The sequence below is a fragment of the Balaenoptera borealis genome, assembly GCF_965194805.1.
Source record: "Balaenoptera borealis genome assembly, chromosome: 13".
Classification (NCBI taxonomy): domain Eukaryota; kingdom Metazoa; phylum Chordata; class Mammalia; order Artiodactyla; family Balaenopteridae; genus Balaenoptera; species Balaenoptera borealis.
Window position 1 is genome coordinate 11,772,083 of NC_138870.1, and position 23,256 is coordinate 11,795,338.

The 23,256-nt window shown below is 41.6% G+C and overlaps 1 protein-coding gene across 1 annotated transcript in view; it reads right to left on the reverse strand.

Moving 5' to 3' along the window:
* The window catches only part of GRIN2B (glutamate ionotropic receptor NMDA type subunit 2B), a 697,821-nt gene that overhangs the window by 193,730 nt on the left and 480,835 nt on the right, over positions 1-23,256 (reverse strand). The window contains exon 10 of the mRNA XM_082352572.1: positions 482-1,080. Coding sequence (XP_082208698.1) covers positions 482-1,080 — 599 coding nt within the window. The remainder of the gene's footprint in view (positions 1-481; positions 1,081-23,256) is intronic.

The following is a 23,256-nucleotide window of genomic DNA, read 5'->3' on the forward strand; positions in this document are numbered from 1 at the left end:
CCCTCTCTGTACAGCAGTGTCCCAAAGGTAAGGGGGCTGGTCCTCCTTCATTTCTATGCCTGTCTCATCTTTCATAGTGATCAGGTGTGTAGTGATCAGAGAGACCTGGGTTCAACTCCAAACTGAACCTCTTACTTTCAGCGTGACTTCGGACAAGCCTATTCTCTTGTATTGTAAAATGAAACAATTTTTAAAAGCGGCCTAATAAGAGTTGTTGCCTTGAGGGTTAAATGAGGTCGAACACACAAAACGCTTAGAGTAAGACCTGGCACATGGGGAGTGGTCAAGAAGGGGGAGATGTTTTGCATTTCTTAGAACAAGAACACAGCACAGCGAGCTTTGGATCTGGATCTCCCACCGTCACGAACGATCGCCATCCCAGTGACCCGTCTTCAACCTCAGACATCTTGAACTGCTCCTCCCACAGTTTCTGAACATCCAACCCAGTCTCGGAAGCTCTCCTCTGACCTCCCACACTCACCTGTTCAGCATATTGGACTGGTAGATTCTCTTCTCGTGGGTGTTGTAACAGCTGCTCTTGGGCTCAGGGATGAAGCTGTGTTCGGACAGCATGTCGGAAGCAGCGGTGGTGATGATGGCGATTCCATCCCTCACTCGGGCAGGGAGGCCATAGTCCCATTCATCGTAGGACACAGAGATAAGCCCGGTGGGGAACTCCGAGGGCACTGTGTCTGTGTCCCCTGCCACCAGACTAGGCACAATCCACGTGTAGCCGTAGCCAGTCAGCCCTACTGAGTTAGCCACTTCAAAGATGTAGGTGGCTTCTTCCTTAGTACAATAAAGAAGAATGATGGGGCTTTGAAGTTTCTTGAGCTGGTTCTGGATCTTAGAATCTCCATCATCCAGGGACATGTCCAGCAGGAGGACTTCCTCTAACTCCCAGCCCACGAAGCTGTTCTCGATGGTGCTGCGAATCTTGTTTACAAAGTCCTGGTAGCCAGGGAAGTAGGTGGTGACGATAGAGAAGATGTACCAGTCATACTCTTCCATGATATTGAGCATCACGGAAGCTTGTTGTTCAATCGATGGGCCAAACTGGAAGAACATTGACGATTCATCCTAAAGTAGTAAACACAAAGAAAGAAAAAGAGAGAGAAAAATCAAAACGAAGATGGTGAGGGAGAGTCTGGACCATATGGATACAAAGGTTTGTGTTCATTATTTACTTTTGCCACATAATGCCTTTAAAATTGGATATGTTTAAATTGCAAACATTTATAATACTTCCCTTCCTAAAACCCTCCTCTTGAGAAAATCGACATGGGTCTATACTCTTCTTGTCTGAAATCCTTGGGGCTACTGCAGAGCCTCAGGCAGCTTCCTAAAATCAAATATGTTAGTATTTCTAGAGCAAAACATGTGAAGAGTCACATAAAGTGGGATAAAGACGGTAAACGGCCTCATGTCAGTTCAGGTCAGGTTTTGCTGTCAAATGAGTTACATAAACACAAACACACACTTTCCATTTTTTGAGCCTTTCGGATTCATCAATTGGGGATATGTATTATTCAATCGGAGTGAATAATCCAAAATGCCATCAATCTGCCCTTAAATCTACCTCTAGTCGCCCAGCAGGTGGGTGGTACTCAGGTATGGCTAGCAGGGAAGCATGCTGTAATACAAGATTTTCTATAAAGACATAATTGTTAGGTGAAATGCACATGGAATTTTCTCTCTGTCTTCTACTCTGATAATGAGGTATGTAGGTGGAGTAATGCACAAGTAGTACGTGTCAGCTGCAAGTTAGAATGACTTGTCTTCAAGGTCATTTATGATTAAGCTTTATATGAGAACAACATAGAAAGGATTGTTCTTTCTCTTACCTATATAATGCCACGGGTCTCCGTCTGACCTGTGTATTACACACAGCCCTCTGTCAATTCTAAGCATCTTATGTTTTCTCCCACCTCTTGAGGGAGAAGCTATTTTAAATTTCTCCCATTTTAAGCTGTATTTCACCTGTTGTTTGGAGATGTCAGGCCCTGCATTTTATCTCGATCTTACAGCTAGAAGAATCTGAAACCACACAATGAAGACCCTCTCAGCCTTGGCCTTCTCTTTCAGTCCGTTTTCCCCTGACCTCCTCCTGGGTAATGACATCTCTTTTCTTGGTCAGTGGCCCCTATCTCCTATCTGATGGTTCATCTCCATTTTATAACAATCCAAGCTAACAAAATTGTGTCTTTAATTCAAAGGGGCAGTTCTTTTTTATCCCCCAAACTAGAGCTTCAAAGTACGGTTACAAGAGGTCAGGCTTTTAAACAAAATGATGCAGTGATTTCTTAGTTCAGGAACACATTGTTGTACAGCTGAGAAACGGCTGAGTATTTTTTGGGCACCCACTACTGAAAAAAAAAAGCAGGCTGGGAACTATCCAGCTGGTGTCCAGAGACCCTGATTCGGCAACGAAAGCTGCCAGCCCCTTGAGGCCCTGCCAGAGCTGTGTGTGCTTCACGTGGCTTGAACTCTTCACGTTCCCCGCAAGCGATCCAGAATGAAACAGTAGCTGCCTAGTCGTTTAGGGGCAATTCTTTCTGCTAAGGGTTAAATGGTGCGTATAATGGCTCCCTCCCCTGGCTTAAATATACAGTCAAGGAAGAGCCTGGTAGGACAATGGAATTCAGAGAAGTAGAGAGGGTGGGGCATCAAGAATGGGTGGGGAGGGAATGGAAATGAATGCAGGAGAGAACAATGATTTCATATGTGGCCAGCCCCTGCTCCTGGTCTTCTACTTCAATGCCACTATGTACTGCTCTTCAGGTGAAGCTGACCTTGTCCTGAGGTCATAGGATATAGTGGGAATCCAGGACAACAAGGCTTAATTACGACAAGACTTGTCAGGGGCCCACAGAGAACCACCACAACAGGAAAGGAAGGCCCTGTGACAGAACAACTCACCCAGAATGGTTATCACTTTAAAGAGACAGCCATTTGTCTTCCTTGTTACTTCCAGCTAAGTTAGGGGATTTGGGGGATTCTCAAATGAGACGTATTATCACTTGAGTTTTCACCAGCCCAGTGGACATAACAAAGTGACAAAAGCTAAATGTACCTTAAAATGCACAGGCTTAGGATGAGAGGGATCCCCACTGCAAACAAAGTAAGACTACCCATTCTATGATAAATGAACATATCACAAGGAGGTCCTTGAATACCCACAAAACTCCATCTACAGTGAAACCACAGCTGGTTCAAATACACAGCTAGAGATAGCCTTGAAAGAAAACCCATGGTGGGGTGTGGGGGGCGGGACGGTCCTTAGTAAATGAGCCCATGCTAATGAGATTGAATTTAAAAGAAAACCAATCTACTGTATACCAACCTGACCCTCTCCTCTCAGTCTTCTCTTAAAACTCTCTCACAGTTATCAATGAGCTCTTAAAGAAACCGCCAGCTACTATGTGAAGAAAGCCAATATACGGTGAAAGTAAGAACAGAGAAAAATTAATATGGCTCCGTCTAACCCTCACCACATCCCCGTCTAACCTTCTAATTCTCGCTTCCTCCACAATCACCCTTTTTCTGGTTCCTCTGCTCCCATCAATGCCCAGTTCAACCATCTTATCTTGCCAATCCTGCATTAAATAAGGATGCCTTACACGGCCATTTTATCTGTGGCACCAAGAGGAGGTTAATGAAACCAAACAGGAATCAAGAGACAAAGTCATAGCTTGGGCAAATGTCTCCCGGTATAATGAGTGGTCCAGCGTTAGTAATTTAGCTGACACATCAGTCTGGTGTATGGTAATCGGGAATGGAACAGCTCTTTTTCAACAAAGCTTTGGGCTAACTGAAAGTTGTAAGCAGTGACAGGCTTTGCAAATTATGGTCACAGCCACAGATGAAAGAGCAATCTTCATGTGTGCGTGGAGTGGAAAGGACTGCTGGCCAAGCATCCATCTTTACAGACCCCCAGCATGCATGTGATCACCACAAGAAGTAGCATCTTCTAGGATGAAGGACAGGGACATAACTCAGCTCACTACGCTTCCACACTTACGTCTTTATTCTCCTAATGTCATTACAGAATGTTACGTGCAGGGGTCCTCGGAGGGTCCTCCTCCTCCTCGGGAAGATTCCCAGTCAAATTTATTGCGTGAATGTACTTCTCCAACTTGCCTTGAGAGCCCCTTACAGCAGTCATAGGTAAAGGGCTATCATGACTGATAGGTGCAGTTAGCACAGGGAAGACACGACTGTACACTAGACCCCATCAGTCTGGAACTGTCATGGTGGACCTCATCACGTTGATGTTCAGGGTGTTTGTTTGCTAATAAGAAGAAACAAAAACCGGTACTTTTTTCATTCTATTAACTGTCTCAGAAAATAGTTGCCTAAAGAATTAGCAGTACAGGAGATTCTTCTTCTGCATCACTGAAGATCCCTTACAGATCCACTTCAGACATAAGGGAGTAACTACCCCAGCTGCTGACGGTGGCCCTAGCAATTGGTTTCAGCTGCCATCCCACTTTGGGGACTGTGTCAGCTGAAGAGAACCACCTGGCCCAAAGTCACGTCCCCTTCCTGGGGTAGAATGCATTGAAAGACTGGTGGTCAAGGCATCCAAAGACCTGGTCCTCTTGCCCTATTTCTAGGCAACTCTGAAGGATGATTCTATCTTCAGAACTTCCCACAAGTTTCCATTAATACTGCGTCTCACCTGTATCTCTCCCTCTGCCCACTCCTGCCCAATCTTCCCTTCCTTTCATGCTGCTGATCTCAAGAGCATTCCCTCCCGTCCACCAACTTAGTCTCAGATCAGTTTCTCAGGGAACGCAACTGGAGACTTTATCCATTTCCCTTTTTTCAACATGGAAAAGAGATGATTTGAAAGAGAATATGATATCTATTTTCAAATACAGAAATGACTTACATGGTAGAAAGATAAGTCTCTGCCCATTAGCTCCAGAGGAGAAAACCGGGACCAATGAGCAGAAATAGTAAAAGGCACGGCTTGGCTCAATGTGGAAAGTACATTTGCAACAATTACAGCTATTTAAAATGAAATGGGCCTCATAAGGTAGGGAGCTTTCTGTAGTTATAAACATTCAAAAAGGAGCTGGATTATTATCTGATAAAGGGATTCTCTTCAGCACTCCATCTGGAAAATGTCACACTCATCTTTCAGACCTAGTTCAAATGTCAGCTTTTTTATGCATATCATCTTTTCTAACGTCCCCAGGTCAAGTTAGTTCTCTTTCCCCTGTGCTTTCGCAATATTTTATACATGCCTCTATCATAATATTTATATATTTTTAGAAGTTTTTACTGAAGTATAGTTGATGTACAAAATTATTTAAGTTACAGATGTACAATACAGTGATTCACAACTTTTAAAGCTTATACTCCATTTATAGTTATTATAAAATATTGGCTATATTCCCCAGGATGTTGTAAAATATATCCTTGTGGCTTATTTTATACCTAATAGTTTGTACCTCTTAATCTGCTCCCCCATATTGCCCCTCCCCCATTCCTTTTCCCACTAGTAACCACTAGTTTGTTCTCTATACCTGTTGAGTCGGCTTCTTTGTTATATGCACTAGTTTGCTGTACTTTTTACATTCCATACGTAAGTGATATCATACAGTATTTGTCTTTGTCTGACTTATTTCACTTAACATAATACCCTCCAAGTCCATCTATGTTGCTGAAAATGACAAAACTTCATTTTTTTATGGCTGAGTAGTATTACGTTGTATATATGTACCACATCTTCTGAATCCATTCATCTGCTGATGGACACTTAGGTTGCTTCCATATATTGGCAATTGTAAATAATGCTGCTATGAACATTGGGGTGCGTGTATCTTTTGGTGAATCTTTTTAGTGATTTTGTTTTTTTCAGATATATACCCAGGAGTGGGGTTGCTGGGTCATATGGTAGTTCTATTTTTAGTTTTTTGAGGAACCTCCATACTGTTTTCCATAGTGGCTACACCAATTTACACTCCTACCAAGAGTGTACGAAGAAGGTTCCCTTTTCTCTTGGGAAGCATATATGCCTGCCTCATCCCATTAAAAAAGGTATGTTTCTCAAGAGCAGGAACTGTGCCTTATTCATCTCTGGATCCCTAGGTGGCACATGAAAAAAATTTAAATGTTGGTTGTATTAATATTACAAAGAAGATTCCATTATCAGGTGGGAGATGAACTGAAATGACCTTGATGATCTCAACCGGTTCCAAATTTCTACGCTGATGGCACATAGCCACTCCACGGGAATAAGGTATGCCTGAAGAGTTGTGCACTTTTACAAAATGTGAGGGGAATCCACCTTGGAGCCAGCCAGAGAGGCAGGAAGTGTACCAGTCACTTCTTCACTCCTCTCTGCAGCAAATTCCATGACCGCATCATCTATGCTTACTTCTTCCAACTCCTCTTCCCCACTTCTCTCTTGCACTAACTTCAGTCAGACTTTTGACCCCACTACTCCTCTAAAAATCCTCTTGTGAAAGGCAGTGGTGACCTTGGTATTGCCAACTCCAACATCCACCTGCAGCCTTTGACTTGGGTGATCACTTGCTCCAAGATATGCTTTCTTCCCTTGGTTTCCAGGGCTTCACATTCTCTTGATTTTCCTCCTGCCTTACTGGCTGCTGTTCCTCCATCTTCTTTGCTGGTTCCTCCTCTTCCTCCCGACCTTTCGAAGCTGGAGTGCCCCAGGGTCAATCCTTGGTGTTCATTTCGTTTGTATCGACATTCACCTCCTCGGAAATCTCACTCAGTCTCCTGCTTTAAATCCCTTTTCCGTGCTGACCACTCTCACACTTCTGTCTCCAAAACTTCCAACCTGTACATCAAACTGCCTATTTGACAGCTCCGCTTGGATATCTTTGAAACATCTCCAACATTTCCAAAACTGAACTCGGCCTTTCCCATTTCAGTTAAAGGCAACTCTATCCTTCCACTGCCAGCCGCTCTCTTTCTCTGGAATCCTACATCCAATCAGCCAGGACACCGTGACTGCCTGACCTTCGAAAGGGATCTAGAACACAACCTTTTTTTACCCACTTTGTTTGAGCCACCCTCATCCTTCACCCATCACTGAAAGGGCCTGCTGACTGGACCCCCTGCCTCTGCCCCAGTCTCATGCTCAACAAAGAAGCAGGATGATCCTTTTAAAGCTTAAATCATAAGATGTTACCTTCTGCCCCAAACCCTCAATAGCTTCCCAACTCCCTGAAGGGAAAAAGCCAACACCCTTGATTCGGACCCCGCTGCCCCTCAGATCCCACATCCTCTGACTCTCACTCTCTCTCTCCTCCAAGCACGCTGACCACTCTTAAATATACTCATTCCTGCTCCAGACCTTTATTTCAAGCTGTTTCCTCTGCCTGAAACACTTCCTCCAGCTACCAAGGCACTCACTCACAGGGCTCACACACACACCAGGTTCAAGTCTTTGCTTAAACCTCACCTTCTCAACAAAGCCCAAACCTGACCCTGCAATGCGATGTGACAGCCGCCCTCTCCTGTCACAGGGAGGCCTGAGCCCCCTATCCTGCTCCACTTTTGCTTTTTGCCGTAGCATTTACCACCATCGAACAGATGACGTGATGTATGTATTATGAATGTATGCCTCGTGCCAACTAGAGTGTAAACACCGTGAAGGCAGGGATCAATTTATTTGCTCATTGCTATAACTCAGCACCTAGAATGGGGCCTGGCCCAAAGTGGACTCCCAGTAAATATTTGTTGAATTTTAAAATGTGGTAATTTTCCATTATGCGTGTTTCTGTGTGTATTCACAACTTCTTTATCCATTCAACCATCAGTGGGCACTTAGGTTGGTTTCACATCTTGGCTACTGTAAATAGTACTGCAATGAACATGGGAGGGTTCATGTATTTTTTCTAGTTAGTATTTTCATTTTCTTCAGATAAATACCCAGAAGTAGAACTGCTGAATCATATGGTAGTTCTATTTTTAATTTTTTGAGGAACCGCCATACTGTTTTCCATAGTGGCTGAACCAGTTTATGTTCCCATCAACAGTGCACGAGGGTTCCCTTTTCTCCACGTCCTCACCAACACTTGTCATTTTTTATCTTTTTTATAATATCCATTCTAATAGGTGTGAGGTCATATCTCATTGTGGTTTTGATTTGCATTTCCCTGATGATTCGTGATGCCGAGCATCTTTTCACGTGCCCAATGGCCATCTGCGTGTCTTCTTTGGAAAAATGTCTATCCAAGTCCTCTGACCATTTTTTCATGATTGTTTCTATTTTTGCTATTGAGTTTTACGAGTTCTTTATACATATGATACATGATTATCAGATATATGATTTACAAATATTTCTCCCCTTCAGTAGACTGCCTTTTCATTTTGTTGATGATTTCCTTTGCTGTGCAGAGCTTTTTAGTTTGATGTAGTACCACTTGTTTATTTTTGCTTCTGTATTACTCAGCCATAAAAAAGAATGGAATCTTGCCATTTGTGACAACGTGGATGGATCTTGAGGGCATTATGCTAAGTGAAATAAATCAGGCAGAGAAAGACAAATACCATATGATTTCACTTGTATGTGGACTCTAAAAAACAAAACAAAACAAATGAATCAAATCAAGACAAAACAAAACAAACAAAAAAGCCAAGCTCATAGATACAGAGAACAGAACGGTGGTTGCCAGAGGTGGGGCATGACGGGGTGAGGGAAATGGGTGAAGGGGGTCAAAGGTACAAACTTCTAGTTATAAAATAAATACCTCATTGGGATGCAATGTACAACCTGATGACTACAGTTAATAATACTGTATTGCATATTTGAAAATTGCTAAGAGAGTAAATCTTAAAAGTTCTCATCACAAGAAAAGAAAGTTTGTAATATGTATGGTGACGAATGGTAACAAGACTTACTGTGATCATTTCACAGTATTTACAAATATGGAATCATTATATTGTACACTCGAAATTAATATAACATTACATGTCAATTACACCTCAATTAAAAAACGTGGCAATTGATGTTTCAACCAGATAATTCTCAAATCTAGTTTATTTTTGTTGGCTATCAAATTGATAATATATTTTTCTAGTATTTTAAAGTCTCCCACACTACTCAAATCTTGGTAATTTATAACATCATAGGGATTATGAGCCTGCTAGGACATTAAAGTAATTTCAGAGTAAACAAATCTGATTTTTCTCCGAGTCCTTCCTCCTAGTATATGAGTAAAAAAGTCCTGCTGTTTTCCTTCTAAATTCAGTTCTTAAGGAGGATCTGTGTTTGATAAAAGTCTAGAATCACTAGGCTTTTGCTGAAAACTTTCTCCACTACCATCAGATTTAGAAGGCAAGTGTAGAAATGATGGATTAAGAGGTCAGGTTCACTCCGGCTGGTTTAGTCCTGGGTATTTCTTCTTTACTTCTTCCATGCTGAGCACAAAGCAGAAGCAGAACATGGGGACAAAAATCTCTTTCCTCTCCCAACACGAGGGGGAGGATTTTCTCTCCCCGACCTAACTCCAAGAGACCCCCTCTTTGGTGACTATAAATTCTGATTCCAACCATCATTTTTTTTCAGGTGACTAAGGCTGGTGGTAGCTATTTAGGGTGGGTTTGGATAGTGTCAATTTTGTGAGCAATGCCCTGCAAGAAGGAAAAAAGGGCCTGATGTTCTCCAACCTCGCCATTAATCAGAAATATCATGACTGAAACACACAAAGGAAGCTCACCAGTGGAGAATCAAGATCTTTCCTGCCAGATTCATTCTTTGTAAACCATGGCACACAAAGGAGGACACTCTGGGTTTTCAAAAGCCCATGAACAGATATTCAAGCAGATTCAGCTAGTCTAAGAGCCACTCTGGATAACTAAACAACTCCCCCAGAAGCCAGCAGTCTTTTTCTTATTTGTTCTTTCAGAAGATAATTTCACTTTCTCCTTGAATTTTGTCCCGTTTTCTTCCCTGAGTCTCTCTCTTGGCTGTGCTTCAGTCGCTGAATTTAAGCCACAGCTGAGAAACAAACTAAAAGTATTCACTTTGAGAACGTCTACAAGGTTCTTCCTATTCTAGGTCTCAGAGATGATTTTATAGCAAGAAGAAAGCTTACAAGCAACAGACAGGGCAATAAGAGGAGAAGAATAAAAAGGCCTATCCCTATTGCTAAGATACCCAAGAGAATTAAAGAATTAAGTCGGAGAGCAAAAGGCCTGGAGAATACCAAGAGAACTTTTGGAATGTGCTTGTCCTCCTCTGGAAGGTATCAAGATGCCAAAATCTTAACAAGCCTCTTACATTTCATCTTAAATTAAAATCCCTCTCTATGGCCTGTGCCATTATGCACATCAAAACAACTCTCAGATGGACTGACTTGTATTTTTATTAAGAGGTTCTTTTCTATAAAAGAGCGAGCTGACAAGTTCAGCAACAATCACATTCTGTGACTGACTCAATGTACTCTTAAGTAAACACAAGCGAAGAAGGTAGGGGAATGTGAAAAGTTGGGAAAAAAAATGAAACAGATAGAGAAAAAATAGTATAAATATTAAACTAACAGTATTCATTAGGATTATCGATATCAGACTAAATTTATTTAGACACGTTTACAAAATCAAGTGTGTTCAACACAAATACAGATCTGAGCATTTCGTAGATAGAAAGAAGGGCATTTCATAGATAAAAAGAAGGGCATCGTAAAACTAAACCATACAACCAAGGGAAAACAAAACTTTTTTTATGAGGTATGAAATACTAAATCCAAAATCCAATACTATCAAAATCTTTCCATTTAACTTAAGCTGAGAGGGTAGAGTTTACAGAAGAACTGTGATCATTATTAAAGAACAAGGTGAAGTACAGGCCAGTGATGGTACTTGACACACCAGCAGCATTTTTCAGAGGGAAGATGTTGACATTTCTTTCAAATACATAAACATTCCCATCTCTTTATATGTATTTGCTCAGAGCATCACATTCATATACCAATGGAAGCAGAGAATGGGGGGAGATGCCCTAGAGAGGGGGAGGGTAGAAAAGGCATTTTGTATTTGGTGAAGCTAAGAGGGCTGGTACCTTTTTTGTTGCTAAAAATAACGAAGCACTGGTTCTAAATACAGTGATTATGTTCATACACGTGGGTCTCTGCAAGAGATCCCTGGAAAACAAAAGGTGCTCTGTCCTCCTGCCCCTGCTCTATATAGAAAGATGAAGCATTGCTGAATTTATTATAGAGTTTGGACCAAACATGGTCGTTTGGCACAGGTTAACAAGCCATTGCCTCCAGGGGCAGAAAGAAGTTTCCTGAGAAAGTTTTTCTCAACAGACATCAGTGATCTGTTTCCCCAGGTCCCTGGATTGAGAAACCAATTGCTACTTCCTCACATAAAGCCAAGGACGGCTGTTCACAATTAACGCGGCTTCGAATTTATTCACTTGTCCCAAAGCAATTTGGTCCTCCGTCTAAAAGAGGCATCGCATTTTGAAGGGCTCCAGAAATGAAAATAAAATTGCATACAGGCAGATTAAAATATATATATACATCTTCAACAGCTTGTCAGCACCTGCCTGGCTCAGCCTCACTCGATTGTAGGACTTGGAATTTTAGCCACCAGGCATGCCTGCCAACCTTTAAACCAGGATTGGCCCCGTCCCATCCTCACCAACAACATCTTCTAAAGCTGACTGGGCTCCTCTAAGCCCAGTATTTGGAGCACCTGATGTGAGCCTGCTGGGTGCAGACGTGCCCGCCCAGAAGAAGTCTTCCTCCCTCACAGACTAACCATGTGACCGACCAAAGTCCTTCCACGTGTCCCGACTTTTATTCCAGTCTCTATTGGATGAGGGGCCCTACTCAGAACTTCCAACTCTTCTGCACAGTCCCTGACACCCTTGATGCCGGACCCTGCTGCCTCCATCTGCAGACGCCAGCAGAGGTTGGGCACCCCTTCCTACCCTTACCAGTGAGAAGTTTACGTGGCTTTGTCCTCTACTGTACCAAACCCCTGCATTCCCACACCAGTCTGAGTCACACCGAGTGGGTTATCTGGCCTAAAATAGGTTTCTTGGAGCTTGCTACCTGCGGCAGGCAGTGTACACGGTTAAGTCCAGTCCCACCAGCCCTCAGCCTCTCCCTAGACTGCTTGTTCGGATCCCAGTATGCCTGGCCCGCAAAAGGGTACAAATGGTGTCCAGTGTTTGACTGGTTACATCTAAGTTTACTTGAGATTTTCTCTGTTCACTTTATACTGAAAATTGCTCTCCTTTTCCGGAATTATTCAACTCTCACTTTTGCTATTCCTCATTTGTGCCTGCTGGGTAAAAGCACTAAAAAGGTTTCTTTAAGAGTTCAGAGTTCCTACCCACTCACCCTTCATTTTCTTCCCCTCAAGCTCTGGGAGGCGTGTGTATATGAAGTCTCGTTGAGTACGCGACACCATCGGCTGGAACCGACACCCAGAGCCTAACTTGACACAGGGAGAGCCACACGATCCTGTCCACGTTCCTAGAAAACACCTATTACTCTCTCTGTACACAGAAGGAATACTTGGCCAAGAAGGTACAGAATGCTGGGTCTGACTTCAAGAAGGTACCAAGAAGGTACGGAATTCTGTACCAAGAATTCTGTACCAATTCTTCTTGGTACAGAATTCTGTACCAATTCTGTAGCAAGAAGGTACAGAATCTAGCTGGGTCTGACTTCAGAGTGGATTCAGCTTCCAACACAGTCCAGCATCACACTGTCTCTGGCCCAGCCCAACCCCCGCCCCGACGGAGCAGTAGCAGCCCTGCCAATAGCCCTGGCCATCTTGTCACTGCTGTAATGGGCACTGCAGAACCCCGGGCTGAGGTTTCTTCCTTCTTTGACTCTCTTTGCCCACAGGCCTAGTTCCACAGATAAAGACCCCATTGGAATGTCCTAACTGGCCTACACCTTTAGCCCAACGAGCGTTTCCGTTCTCCCTTCTGGGGCCTTGGATCGCTGAAATGCTGTCAGTATCTCAACTTGACTCTGGAAGATTGGCCAAGCAGGGATAAGCAGCAGCCATCACTCGAGGGAGGTATCAAAGTTGGCAAGATCTTTCCTGAAAATAAGAGCTGGACAAGTAAAGGAAGAGCCCATTTATACATTCTTATTTTGAAGTTTGTATATTTCTGGTTTTTAAACCACACTCAGTGGTCTCCTACATTTCTATAGTTCATACATTTCATCTAAATACGCTTCCTCTGTTGGAAGCATGTGAGCAGAAAAAGAGCTCTTTAAAAGAAAATGCCAATTGGCAATTCAAACAAAGAAGTTTCGAGCTTAGCCTTTTACGCGTCCTCATCAGACCCTCTGGAGTACAGAGCCATTGTTACAATCAGATGCCGGCGCATTTAATCTCTCATCTAGATTCTTCACAGTGGGGCCTCTGCCTATAGAGGAATCACCCCAGACAAGTATGATTCTTACATGGTCTCATTATCTTTAGACCTGGCAGTAAAGCCACTCACCTCGCAGGCGCACATCAGCTGGCTGTGAATTCTGGTCCATGCTAACAAAAACAGAATGGCGGATCCTGATGGCTCAGCAATGACATTCTGATGCTAATTCGGTACTGCTTGGAAGGTGTCAGTGCGTTAACCCTGTACAAGCACAGCTTAAAACTCTCTATTAAATAATGCCAGCCTGGGATCTCAAAGAAGACACATTAACCAGAGTGGCTTGAGAAGACACTAGTCCAGCTCAGAATAGGACCACAGTTAAACCAGTTTAGGAGAATGCGAGGTGGAACTAGATTATTTTCCAAGCCTTCAAAGACTATTCCACAATTTTCCTCAGATATACAGGCCAGTGAGTCCAGCAATCCTGACTTTCAGAAAATCTTCCCAATGTCTATCTCAATTCCATCATGCTGCAGATGAAGCCCTTTGGCTCTCACATTTTCCTCGGCGAAAGGCCCTCAAAAATTTTATTGAACTAAATTAAGGTGATGTCAACTTAGACGATGGTCTGTGATTTGTTTTGTGTGTAAAGATTATAATTACACTTACTCTCAGCCTTTTCTTCCTTAGCCTAAACAACCCCCTTTATATCTCCTCTATTATGTTTCTTATTACAATATTTATTGAGTTTACACTGTACTGGGTCATACATGCATTATGTCAATTAATTCTCATATCCCTATGAAGTAAGCCCTATTACTCTCTCTGTTTCATCAGTAGAGAAAGTGAGCTTTAGAGAAGTTAAGCAACTCACCCAAGGTCACTGCTGGTCTGAGAATCTAGCTGGGTCTGACTTCAGAGTGGACTTAACCACGCCCCACACATCCTCACGCTTCCGTGAATCAGCGCTGTGGCTCCCATCTGAACCATCTACACCTCCTGTTTTAATTGTGGACCACAGAATGACCACAGTTATCTAGTAGAAGCCTAACCCCCGCCTAGTATAGCACACAGACTATTTTCATGAGTTCTTAAGCTTCACCCCTATGCACCCACCTACTAGCACAGTGGCACTGCTAACTAGTGATGGATTTGGTCCATGTTATCACCCTACGGTGTTCTTTTACTGGACCTCATACAACCGGTTCTTTATGATCTTATGAGCTGTTTGCTAGTCAATCAAGGATTTATTAAATGCAGGTGCTGTGGGAAGTAGAGACAAAGTATAACTCATCATCCTCATCCTCAGAGTGAGCCGATTGGAAGATAGATCAAAATACACAGAATAATTGATGGCTTTCTTAAGTTAAGTGATAACATGAGGTTTCGAATATGTGTCATAAGAACGATGAGAACAGAGGTGCAGTGTGGCTGGACAGCTATATTTTTTAAGCTTCTTTTTACTTATCTCTTTCTTTGCCAATTCTCCCACCAGCTCTGTGCGGTGAGCAAATTAAATGCCCATGCATTTTAATCCAAATACCAGACTATGCACAGAAATATAAGTAACACTGGCCTTGAACTCAGCCTTAGATTTGTCCTCAGGTGGCCAACGAGCCCCTGATGTCCACTATCTCAGGCAGCGACGTAAGGGCTGATAGAAATACCATACAGTATCATATCCAGAGCATTCCACCGTCTAAATGAATTATATATAAATCTTTCTCCTTGATCTACCCAGTCTTTCATTTTCATCTCAGAAGATTAGATTAGTATGACAGGACTTGTCCTTTATGAAGTCAAGCTATCCAGTTAAAAAACCCTCTTCTCTTCAAATGATTGCAAATTGATTTTGTTAAGATTTCTTTTCAGTGTTCCTTCAGAAAAGCTAGGGGAGTGATACTTTCTAGTCTTTCCTTTCTCTCCATGTATTTTTTTTCTTTACTCTGGCCTTTTTCGTCTGATCCTCCAATAGTTTTCGATAATTGTGTGCATCAGTCGGGAGATCAATCAATTACCTCAGTGCTCCTTGCATAAAGATAACCTGCGATGGCAAAATTAAATCCAAGCAACTCACAAAAGTAGCCTGACACCAAATTTTCTTCAGTTCACTTTATTAGTCTCTATGCCCCATTCATTTAAAAATGCACAGACAACTACCCAAGAGCTATCAATTCTCAAAGCCCCCTCCACATCTCTTAAATTAACATAATGTTCTTTTTAATTCTATTTGCCTACTAATAAAGCAAGGGTATATTTCAAGATCTGCTTTTATTCTTGGCTCCATGAAATTAAATGAATACAGAGTAGCAATGGCATCCTAGAGAATTCACACAGTAACACAGTTTCTCACCTTTTGCAAAAAAAAAAAAAAAAAAAAAAAATGACACATCTGAACTAGTCCGGTGCTTCTTCCAGGTGTAAATGGAATGAGACACAATGTCCTTGTCTGTATGTTGAGGCTTATGTTGGTTACATATGCAACAACTTATTAACAAAGTTACTAGAACTAATCAGTTCAGTTTGCAAGTTATGTTTCACACAAAAAGGAAAGCTGTCTTGGCTCAAAGAAAATATCTCCTTGTATTTATATTCCTGAGTTCCACAATGATGCAAAGATTATCCAAATTATCTAGACAGAGTTCCCAAAAGACCTCCTACCAAGGACCTCTATGGAATCAAGTCGCTTAGTTACAGTAAGTTCTTAATATTCAAATCTTTGGTGACAAAGAGTAAGTTCATCTCACTCAACTTCTTTTTTTTTTGAATCTTTTTATTCTATAGCAACATCTTTCAAAGAACAGACATTTTAAATTTGAAGTCCAATTGCACTTTTAAAAGTGAATCATGCCTGTACTTCTCCACGTTCATCAGGAAAAGCAAGAGAGAGGTTCTTCTTTAGCAAGTAAAAAAAACCTCTGCCAGTTTACAGCCTACAGGGTAATCTGGGAATTCAACTTTCTCAGACATATTCACGAAAATATCCCCATTCCAAGTCTCAGCATTCCATTGTTTTTTATTAAGGTCCTTGACCGTAAAATAAGGGACTTACTAGAGATGTGTATCTGGTATCCTTTACACTTGTATTGTCTTTAAATTTTAAATTTTGGGCTTGATAGATAAACTAAGTTCTCCTCTCATCTCCTAGGATGTGGGACCATTCTCCTTGCATGATCTCAAACCATCTTAATCTTGCTGCTTACATGTGGCCTTTTCCATCCCCACCACTACCACCCCCTGGACAGATAACTTCTCTTAGAACACTTGGCCTGAACTTGGTAAGCAACAGTGGGAACTGTCTCTCAGCTTCTTAATCTTTTCCTACCATAAGGGAGAATAACTCCCAGATTCCCCTCTCATCTCCTTCCCATAAAGGCAAACATCCTCCTGATCTGGTCACAGTAAAACTCCTTGAATACCTAATTGTGTTTTTTTTAAATTAAATATGTACTAGTAGAGGGTTGCCGTGTTGCTCAGTGAGTGACTTCTACAGTCAGACTCGGTTAAGCTTCCTTCTTTGATGTGTTTGGTGTTAACAAAACCACAGACCTTTCACAGGCATTGGAAGGGTCAACCTTAAGTTGCTTGCAAATATGCTCCCAAAAGAAAAAAAGCAAGCCAGCCGATGATGTCAGGTAACTCAGATTATTACACGCAGATTGTACACGTACAGTGAAAAATGAGGAGCAGAGCCACATAACTCACAGCGACAAGACAGCTGCTCCGCATGCGCCGAGGCCACTGGGACCCACACAAACCTCTGTGAGCCATTGAGGAAGGCTGGTCCTGCAATACCAGGTCAGGACCTCACAGTTCAGAAAGTGAGCCATTTATTTTACCTGGAGTTCTACTTTTTTTTTTTTTTTTTTTTTTAATTTCTGCTACTCTGAACATGGCTCTTGTTTTCTATAATTTTAATACATCCCATTCTCCACCATTACAGGAAATGAAATTTCTCCCATCTTGCCCTGCAAGCTCGAGAAATTTATCAATACGCCCTGGAAGCCAAATTCATGCCAGTCTTCGACTTTTACTCATTGCACATAAAGCTCGTGTGCACTCTGTTCACATCATTTCCTATATCCTTATAAATTTAGGAGGAGAGAAAGGTAGTGTTCTATTTCTTCTGAATTATCGGGCATTTCACAGTGACCTATCTGTCCATGATCACTTCAAAAGAACTTAACGTTCATTGACTTTGACCAAATGTGGCTCATTCTGAGGGTATTACCCTCTGTGAAATGGTGCCTGAGTAGCTGTCAAAAAGACTAGTTTCCAGAATATTTAATAGATTTCACTGAAATTTGGTAAGTGGGAGAAGGTTACGGAGATATTTGCTGGCATTGAGATTAAAGGTCAAACATTAATTTAGCCCCTGGCGTTAGCATCTCAACACCCCTAATGTACAAACTGCAAACTCCCTCCATTTTAACCACACTTACTTAAAGATAGATATGTGTTATTTATTCCTGAGAATAACAGTCTAAAGATATTCTGTGATGAATTCTGTCTGACAAGAATAAGGGGCCCTGACCTCTAGAGATTTCTACAAACTTTTACTCTCTGGGTTTCAACTCCAGATGCCTCATCCTTCTTTGTGATTTTGATAACTGGTTTCCCATAGCCACCACTTCATAATGAGCCCTAAGTGAAAATCTAAAATTTAGATTTTGCTCTTTATAAACTTACATGGTTTTAGAAGGAAGAAGCCAAGGTAACAAAGCAGTAAGTACAAAAAGAGAAAACGCATACTAGGGCTATGGAAAAAGAACTGGATTTGGAATCAGAAATTCAGATCCAAATCTGGATACCTCTTGTCTGTGTGATCTTAGACTGTAATTTAACTTATCCGACCGTTATTTTCCTCTAGACAATAACAGTGCTAATTCTTAATTTATAGAGTGGTAAAGAGGATCAAATGGGCGTGTGGGGGGGTGGGATGAATTGGGAGATTGGGATTGACATGTATACACTAATATGTATAAAATAGATGATTAATAAGAACCTGCTGTATAAAAAAATAAATAAATAAAATAAAATTCAAATTAAAAAAGGAGGATCAAATGAGATAATACCTGTGGAAGTGGCTACTACAATGCCTGGCACAGAGTAAATTCTCAGATTCAGTAAGTGTGAGGTTATTTACCACGTACGATGACCAACAATATAGGCAAGGAAAAGTTTTACTTCATAAATATTTACATATTTACAAGCAGGTTAAGTTGATATATTCATCATCATTTTTATTGTCCTTCTTGCCTAAGCATCAGTTATAATTTATTAAACAGCTTTCAAGGTTGACGGGATATTCAATACAACCCAGAACAGCTGAGCTCCCAAGTTGTCCTTTTCTGAATGTGTGAGAACATTCTACCTTCTCAGGTCTTGGTGCGGGTCCCACTGATTCTTTCCATGACTTCGGTCATTCACTCAACTGGATGACTACTATGATTTCCAGCCCAAGAGACATACTCTTGCCTCTTTTTTGCTTCTCACTGTCCGATCAGAACAACATTCACCAGCCCACTGATGATACTCATTCTACTCTTTCATAGAAGTCATATTCTTCAGCCATTGCTCCCAGCTACTGTCGGGTCTCAGGTGGAAGAGCTTCTACTGGATCTGCTGGGCAGGTGCCATTTTGGTGGCTCTCTACCAAGAGGTTACCTTATTTTACCAGACACAGTTCCTCTCCATTATCTTAAGGAAAACCACCCCTTTCTTCCCACGTGAAAATCACAGGTTTCCTCTCAGCTTCCCCCAATCTGAGTTCTGCCACCAGTCTGAAGAATACCGTTAGCCTCTGGCTCATTTGCAGACTGGTTTGCTCTGAGCATAAAGAAAGACTAACACTCCCCACCTCTCACTCCAATTCGTGCCCATGGCTCAGGCCACTAGCCCCACCCAATTCCCTTGGTTCTCTTTCATGACTCATCAGCCAGCATGTGTACAGTGAAATATCTATCTAATGACCGCCAGTCAAAATTTTAGAATGTAAAACTCTCTAGGCGCACACATAAAGTATGCAAAATAACTCTTACTGAGAAAGAAGCAGTATTTAAATCATGTCTGCAGGGAGTAAATACCTAACTAAAAGCAAGAAGAGATAAGGCAGAAATAATAAATTGAAATTCTAAATATCTGAATCACTTAAGACATAGTACATTTCTATCACAGGCAACATAGCAGCCTTGTAACAGATTTTTTTTCTTTCACAGATCAACTAATTTCTAAATATCTTCACAAGTCTAAAAAATAATCACACTTTCCAACGCTGTTCCTCATCATCAAAGCCACCCCCAGGTCTCTAACTAATGTATTCTCAGCAAAGTCTTAACCTTTATTCATACCCACATCCTCAGTGGTGAGATCAGCGCTTTAGGGTCCATTCTCTGGGAGGGTCCAGAGATGTCACTGATTACAGTTGTGGGTGAATTTCACACTGAAACACTAGCAGAGTAGGAACTCTTGAACAACTGCAGTCCGTCGGGGTGCTGGGTTAGAGAGGATGGTCAGAACTGCAGAAGTGACCGGTGTTACCATGTGCCCACCCAGTGACTCACAAACACAGGCTTGGTAAGTTCCCTCCCATCCAGTCATGCAGAAACTGCAAGGCTCTATGAAAGAGATACATTTTTCTCTACTCGAAGACCCACACTTTCCTTGTTTCTCCCAAATTCAATTTTTACATCATCTGACATAGCTAGTGTGCTCTCAGTTGTGAGCTTGTGCATGCACACACCTGCACAATATTGTGTGCACATGTGCAAAAAAGGAAGAAGGAAGTCGGCCCAGAAATATCTATATATAGAGAGAGTACATATCTGTTAAATACACACGAGGCAGGTCATGGTGAGACAGAACTTAACATTGTTTAGTAAAAGAAGCCATTGTCTGCTTCTTCGTTAAGATGGACCTGGAAAGAAGTCTGCATCCTCCCAAGAAGTTCCCCAAGGCAAACAAACACCTCCTTTCCTGGGGGAGAAATAAAAGAAGACTTTCGGGCATAACAAAAGTATCCCTCTTGGTATGGACAACACTGATCTCTAGAGAAGAGGTGGAGAGAGTAATACAGAGTCAAGGATTCTGTTGGGAGAAAACAGATTGATACCCCCAAACTCCTTCAAAATTACTAGACACACTTCTGTAGATTGATATAGGTCAGACTGAGACCACTGACAGGAAAGAAAAATGGTGGAACTCGCCATGAGGCAATGGGGAATGTACGATATGAACCCAGCTCAACTTATAAGGGGCTAGAGGTTCACGGAGAAGGAGCAGTTTCAACACAGCACAAGGCTGAAGCTGGAAGTCCTTCAGATATAGACCTCCCAGGACAATGACCCTGTCTTGGGAAGAGTGGATGAGCAAATGGATGTAACTTGAAGCATTGTCAGCCCAAGGCAAGCCAGATAAACAAACCAAACCAAACCAAACCAAACCAAAACAGGGTCTACTAAGTAGGCTGCTCAGACCATCCAGTTGTCTCTCCTTCTGAGGTCTAGAATGAGGCTGATCTATAGGCTGAGTAAACTCCTCGTGTTCTTGAACAATCTGGCATGGATATTAGCGAGACCTTCAGAGGGTGAATGTGCTTTTCCTGATAGTACGGGCAGGAGGGAGTTTTAACAGTAAATTTAAAAATTAAAGATGTGACCCTTCTTTTAACCCAAGCTGATGACTGGTACAAATGGGTACAAAACTAGTTACACATATTAGATAAAGATTGAACCCCTTTGGGTTCAACTTAGTTAATTTTGCTAGCGGGTTTTTAATCAAAATGTGAAAAAGGTGAAGTGTAATGAGGTGAAAGGTGAACATCATCCAGATGGCTAATTATAGCTCATTTGCCCAATACTCTGAAACCAATGTGGTTCCAAGCCAACTTTATCAGAGAATGCTCATCCCTGAGATAGAAAATGGAGTAATGAGAATGGGAATAGTGGAATCCTTGAGTCTAGAGCAGGTATTTAATGATTTACAGGCCTTCATTGGGGTACAGGGGCATCGAAGAAGGAGTTGACACCCACTGGGTTACTAACGTTGCCGAGCCTAACGCACAAAGTAAGAGTAAATATCATTTTTCAAAATGGTGCCACAATGTTACAGTGCTTTGCTAAGTCTTTTTATCAAGAGCTCTAGTTGGGGGATGTGTTTTATGTATAGTCTAGCCTTCTCTATTTACTGCTAAAGACATAATACGCATTTAATCATTCCTGAGCACACACGACATGAAAGGCCCTGTCCTAGGCACTAAGGAGGATGCAGTAAGTTATGGGAAATTATCCCTGACCAAAATTCTGACACCTGGAATGTACAAGTGACAGTAATGCAAAGTGTAATGTAATTATCACAGGGTGAATTAAAATAAATGTTATGGGACTTAGAAAGGGAAGGGATCACACATGATCAGGAATCAGGAAAATTTTCATGATGGAGAAGTAGGACGATGGTGGCAGTGGTGGTGGTGGTGATGATTATGACCAGGTACTAATAGGATTAGAAGCCGATTCTAGTGGTGGGAGCAGTTCAAGCATACGTGAGGATTTGGTTCTGAGGACAATAAAGGTTCAGTTAGGCTATTCCTTCAGCAGATATTCATCAAGTGCCTAATAAATGCCAAAGGCTGGGTTGGAGGCTGGGGACAGAGACAGGAGCTACTTGCCTAAGCTTTCATGGGGCCGAGCAGAGGAGCAAAAGGTAAACCAGAAAAATAACATATTAGGTAAGCACTATACTGCATTACACCGTGTGGGTTAAGTGCAGCAGCTCTGTGGTAAGACTGTCTCAGTGGGAACAGGACCATATCACCAACAGGCTGTTACCACAGGCAAGTTACTTAGCCTCTCTCGCCATGGTTTCCTCATCTGTAAAATGGGTCAGTAATGCACCTACCTCACAGGGTAAATGAGATAACGCCTCTGAAGCACCTGGTGTGGTGATGGACACAGAGTAAGTGCTTAGTGAATAGTACTATAAAGAATACATTTGTTTGTGTCCATCGACAGATGAATGGATAAAGAAGATGTGGTACACACACACACACACACACACACACACACACTGGAATACTACTCAGCCATAAAAAAAGAATAAAATAATGCCATTTGCAGTAACATGGATGGACCTAGAAATTATCATACTAAGTGAAGTAAGTCAGAAAGAGAAAGACAAGTACCATATGATATCACTTACATGTGAAATCTAAAATATGACACAAATGAACTTATCTACAAAACAGAAACAGACTTTCAGACATAGAGAGCACACTTGTGATTGCCAAGGGGGAGGGAGTGTGGGGGAGGGATGCACTGGGAGTTTGGGATTAGCAGATGCAAACTATTAATATATAGGATGGATAAACAACAAGGTCCTACTGTATAACACAGGGAACTATATTCAATATCCTGTGATAAACCATAATGGCAAAGAATATGAAAAAGAATGTATATATATGTATAACTGAATCACTTTGCTGTACAGTAGAAATTAACACATTGTAAATTAACTATACTTTAATGAAATAAAATTTTTAAAAAAGAATATGTTTGTACTTCTGTCTGAATATCTGATGTCATGAAGACAGTCTCTTTAGAAGTAGAATTAGGGAAGAGTCAGTCAAGGATACTAATTTTAAAAGTCATTAATGCATTTTTACACACTGTTTTCCAAAAACGTTGCATTATTTCACACTCTCATAAGCAGTGTAGGAAAGTGCTGATCTCACTATACTCCATAGTTAATATATTTTTTAAAATTTTGCCAATTTGGTAGGTGAAAAATATGTCATTACTTTTTTAATTTTCGTATCTTTCATTATGGTGAGGCTAAACATTTTTCATGTGTATGAGCCACACATATTTTTCTTCACATAAAATCGTATTCCCATTTTACAAGTGGGAAAAATGGGAATTTTGGTTGCAGAC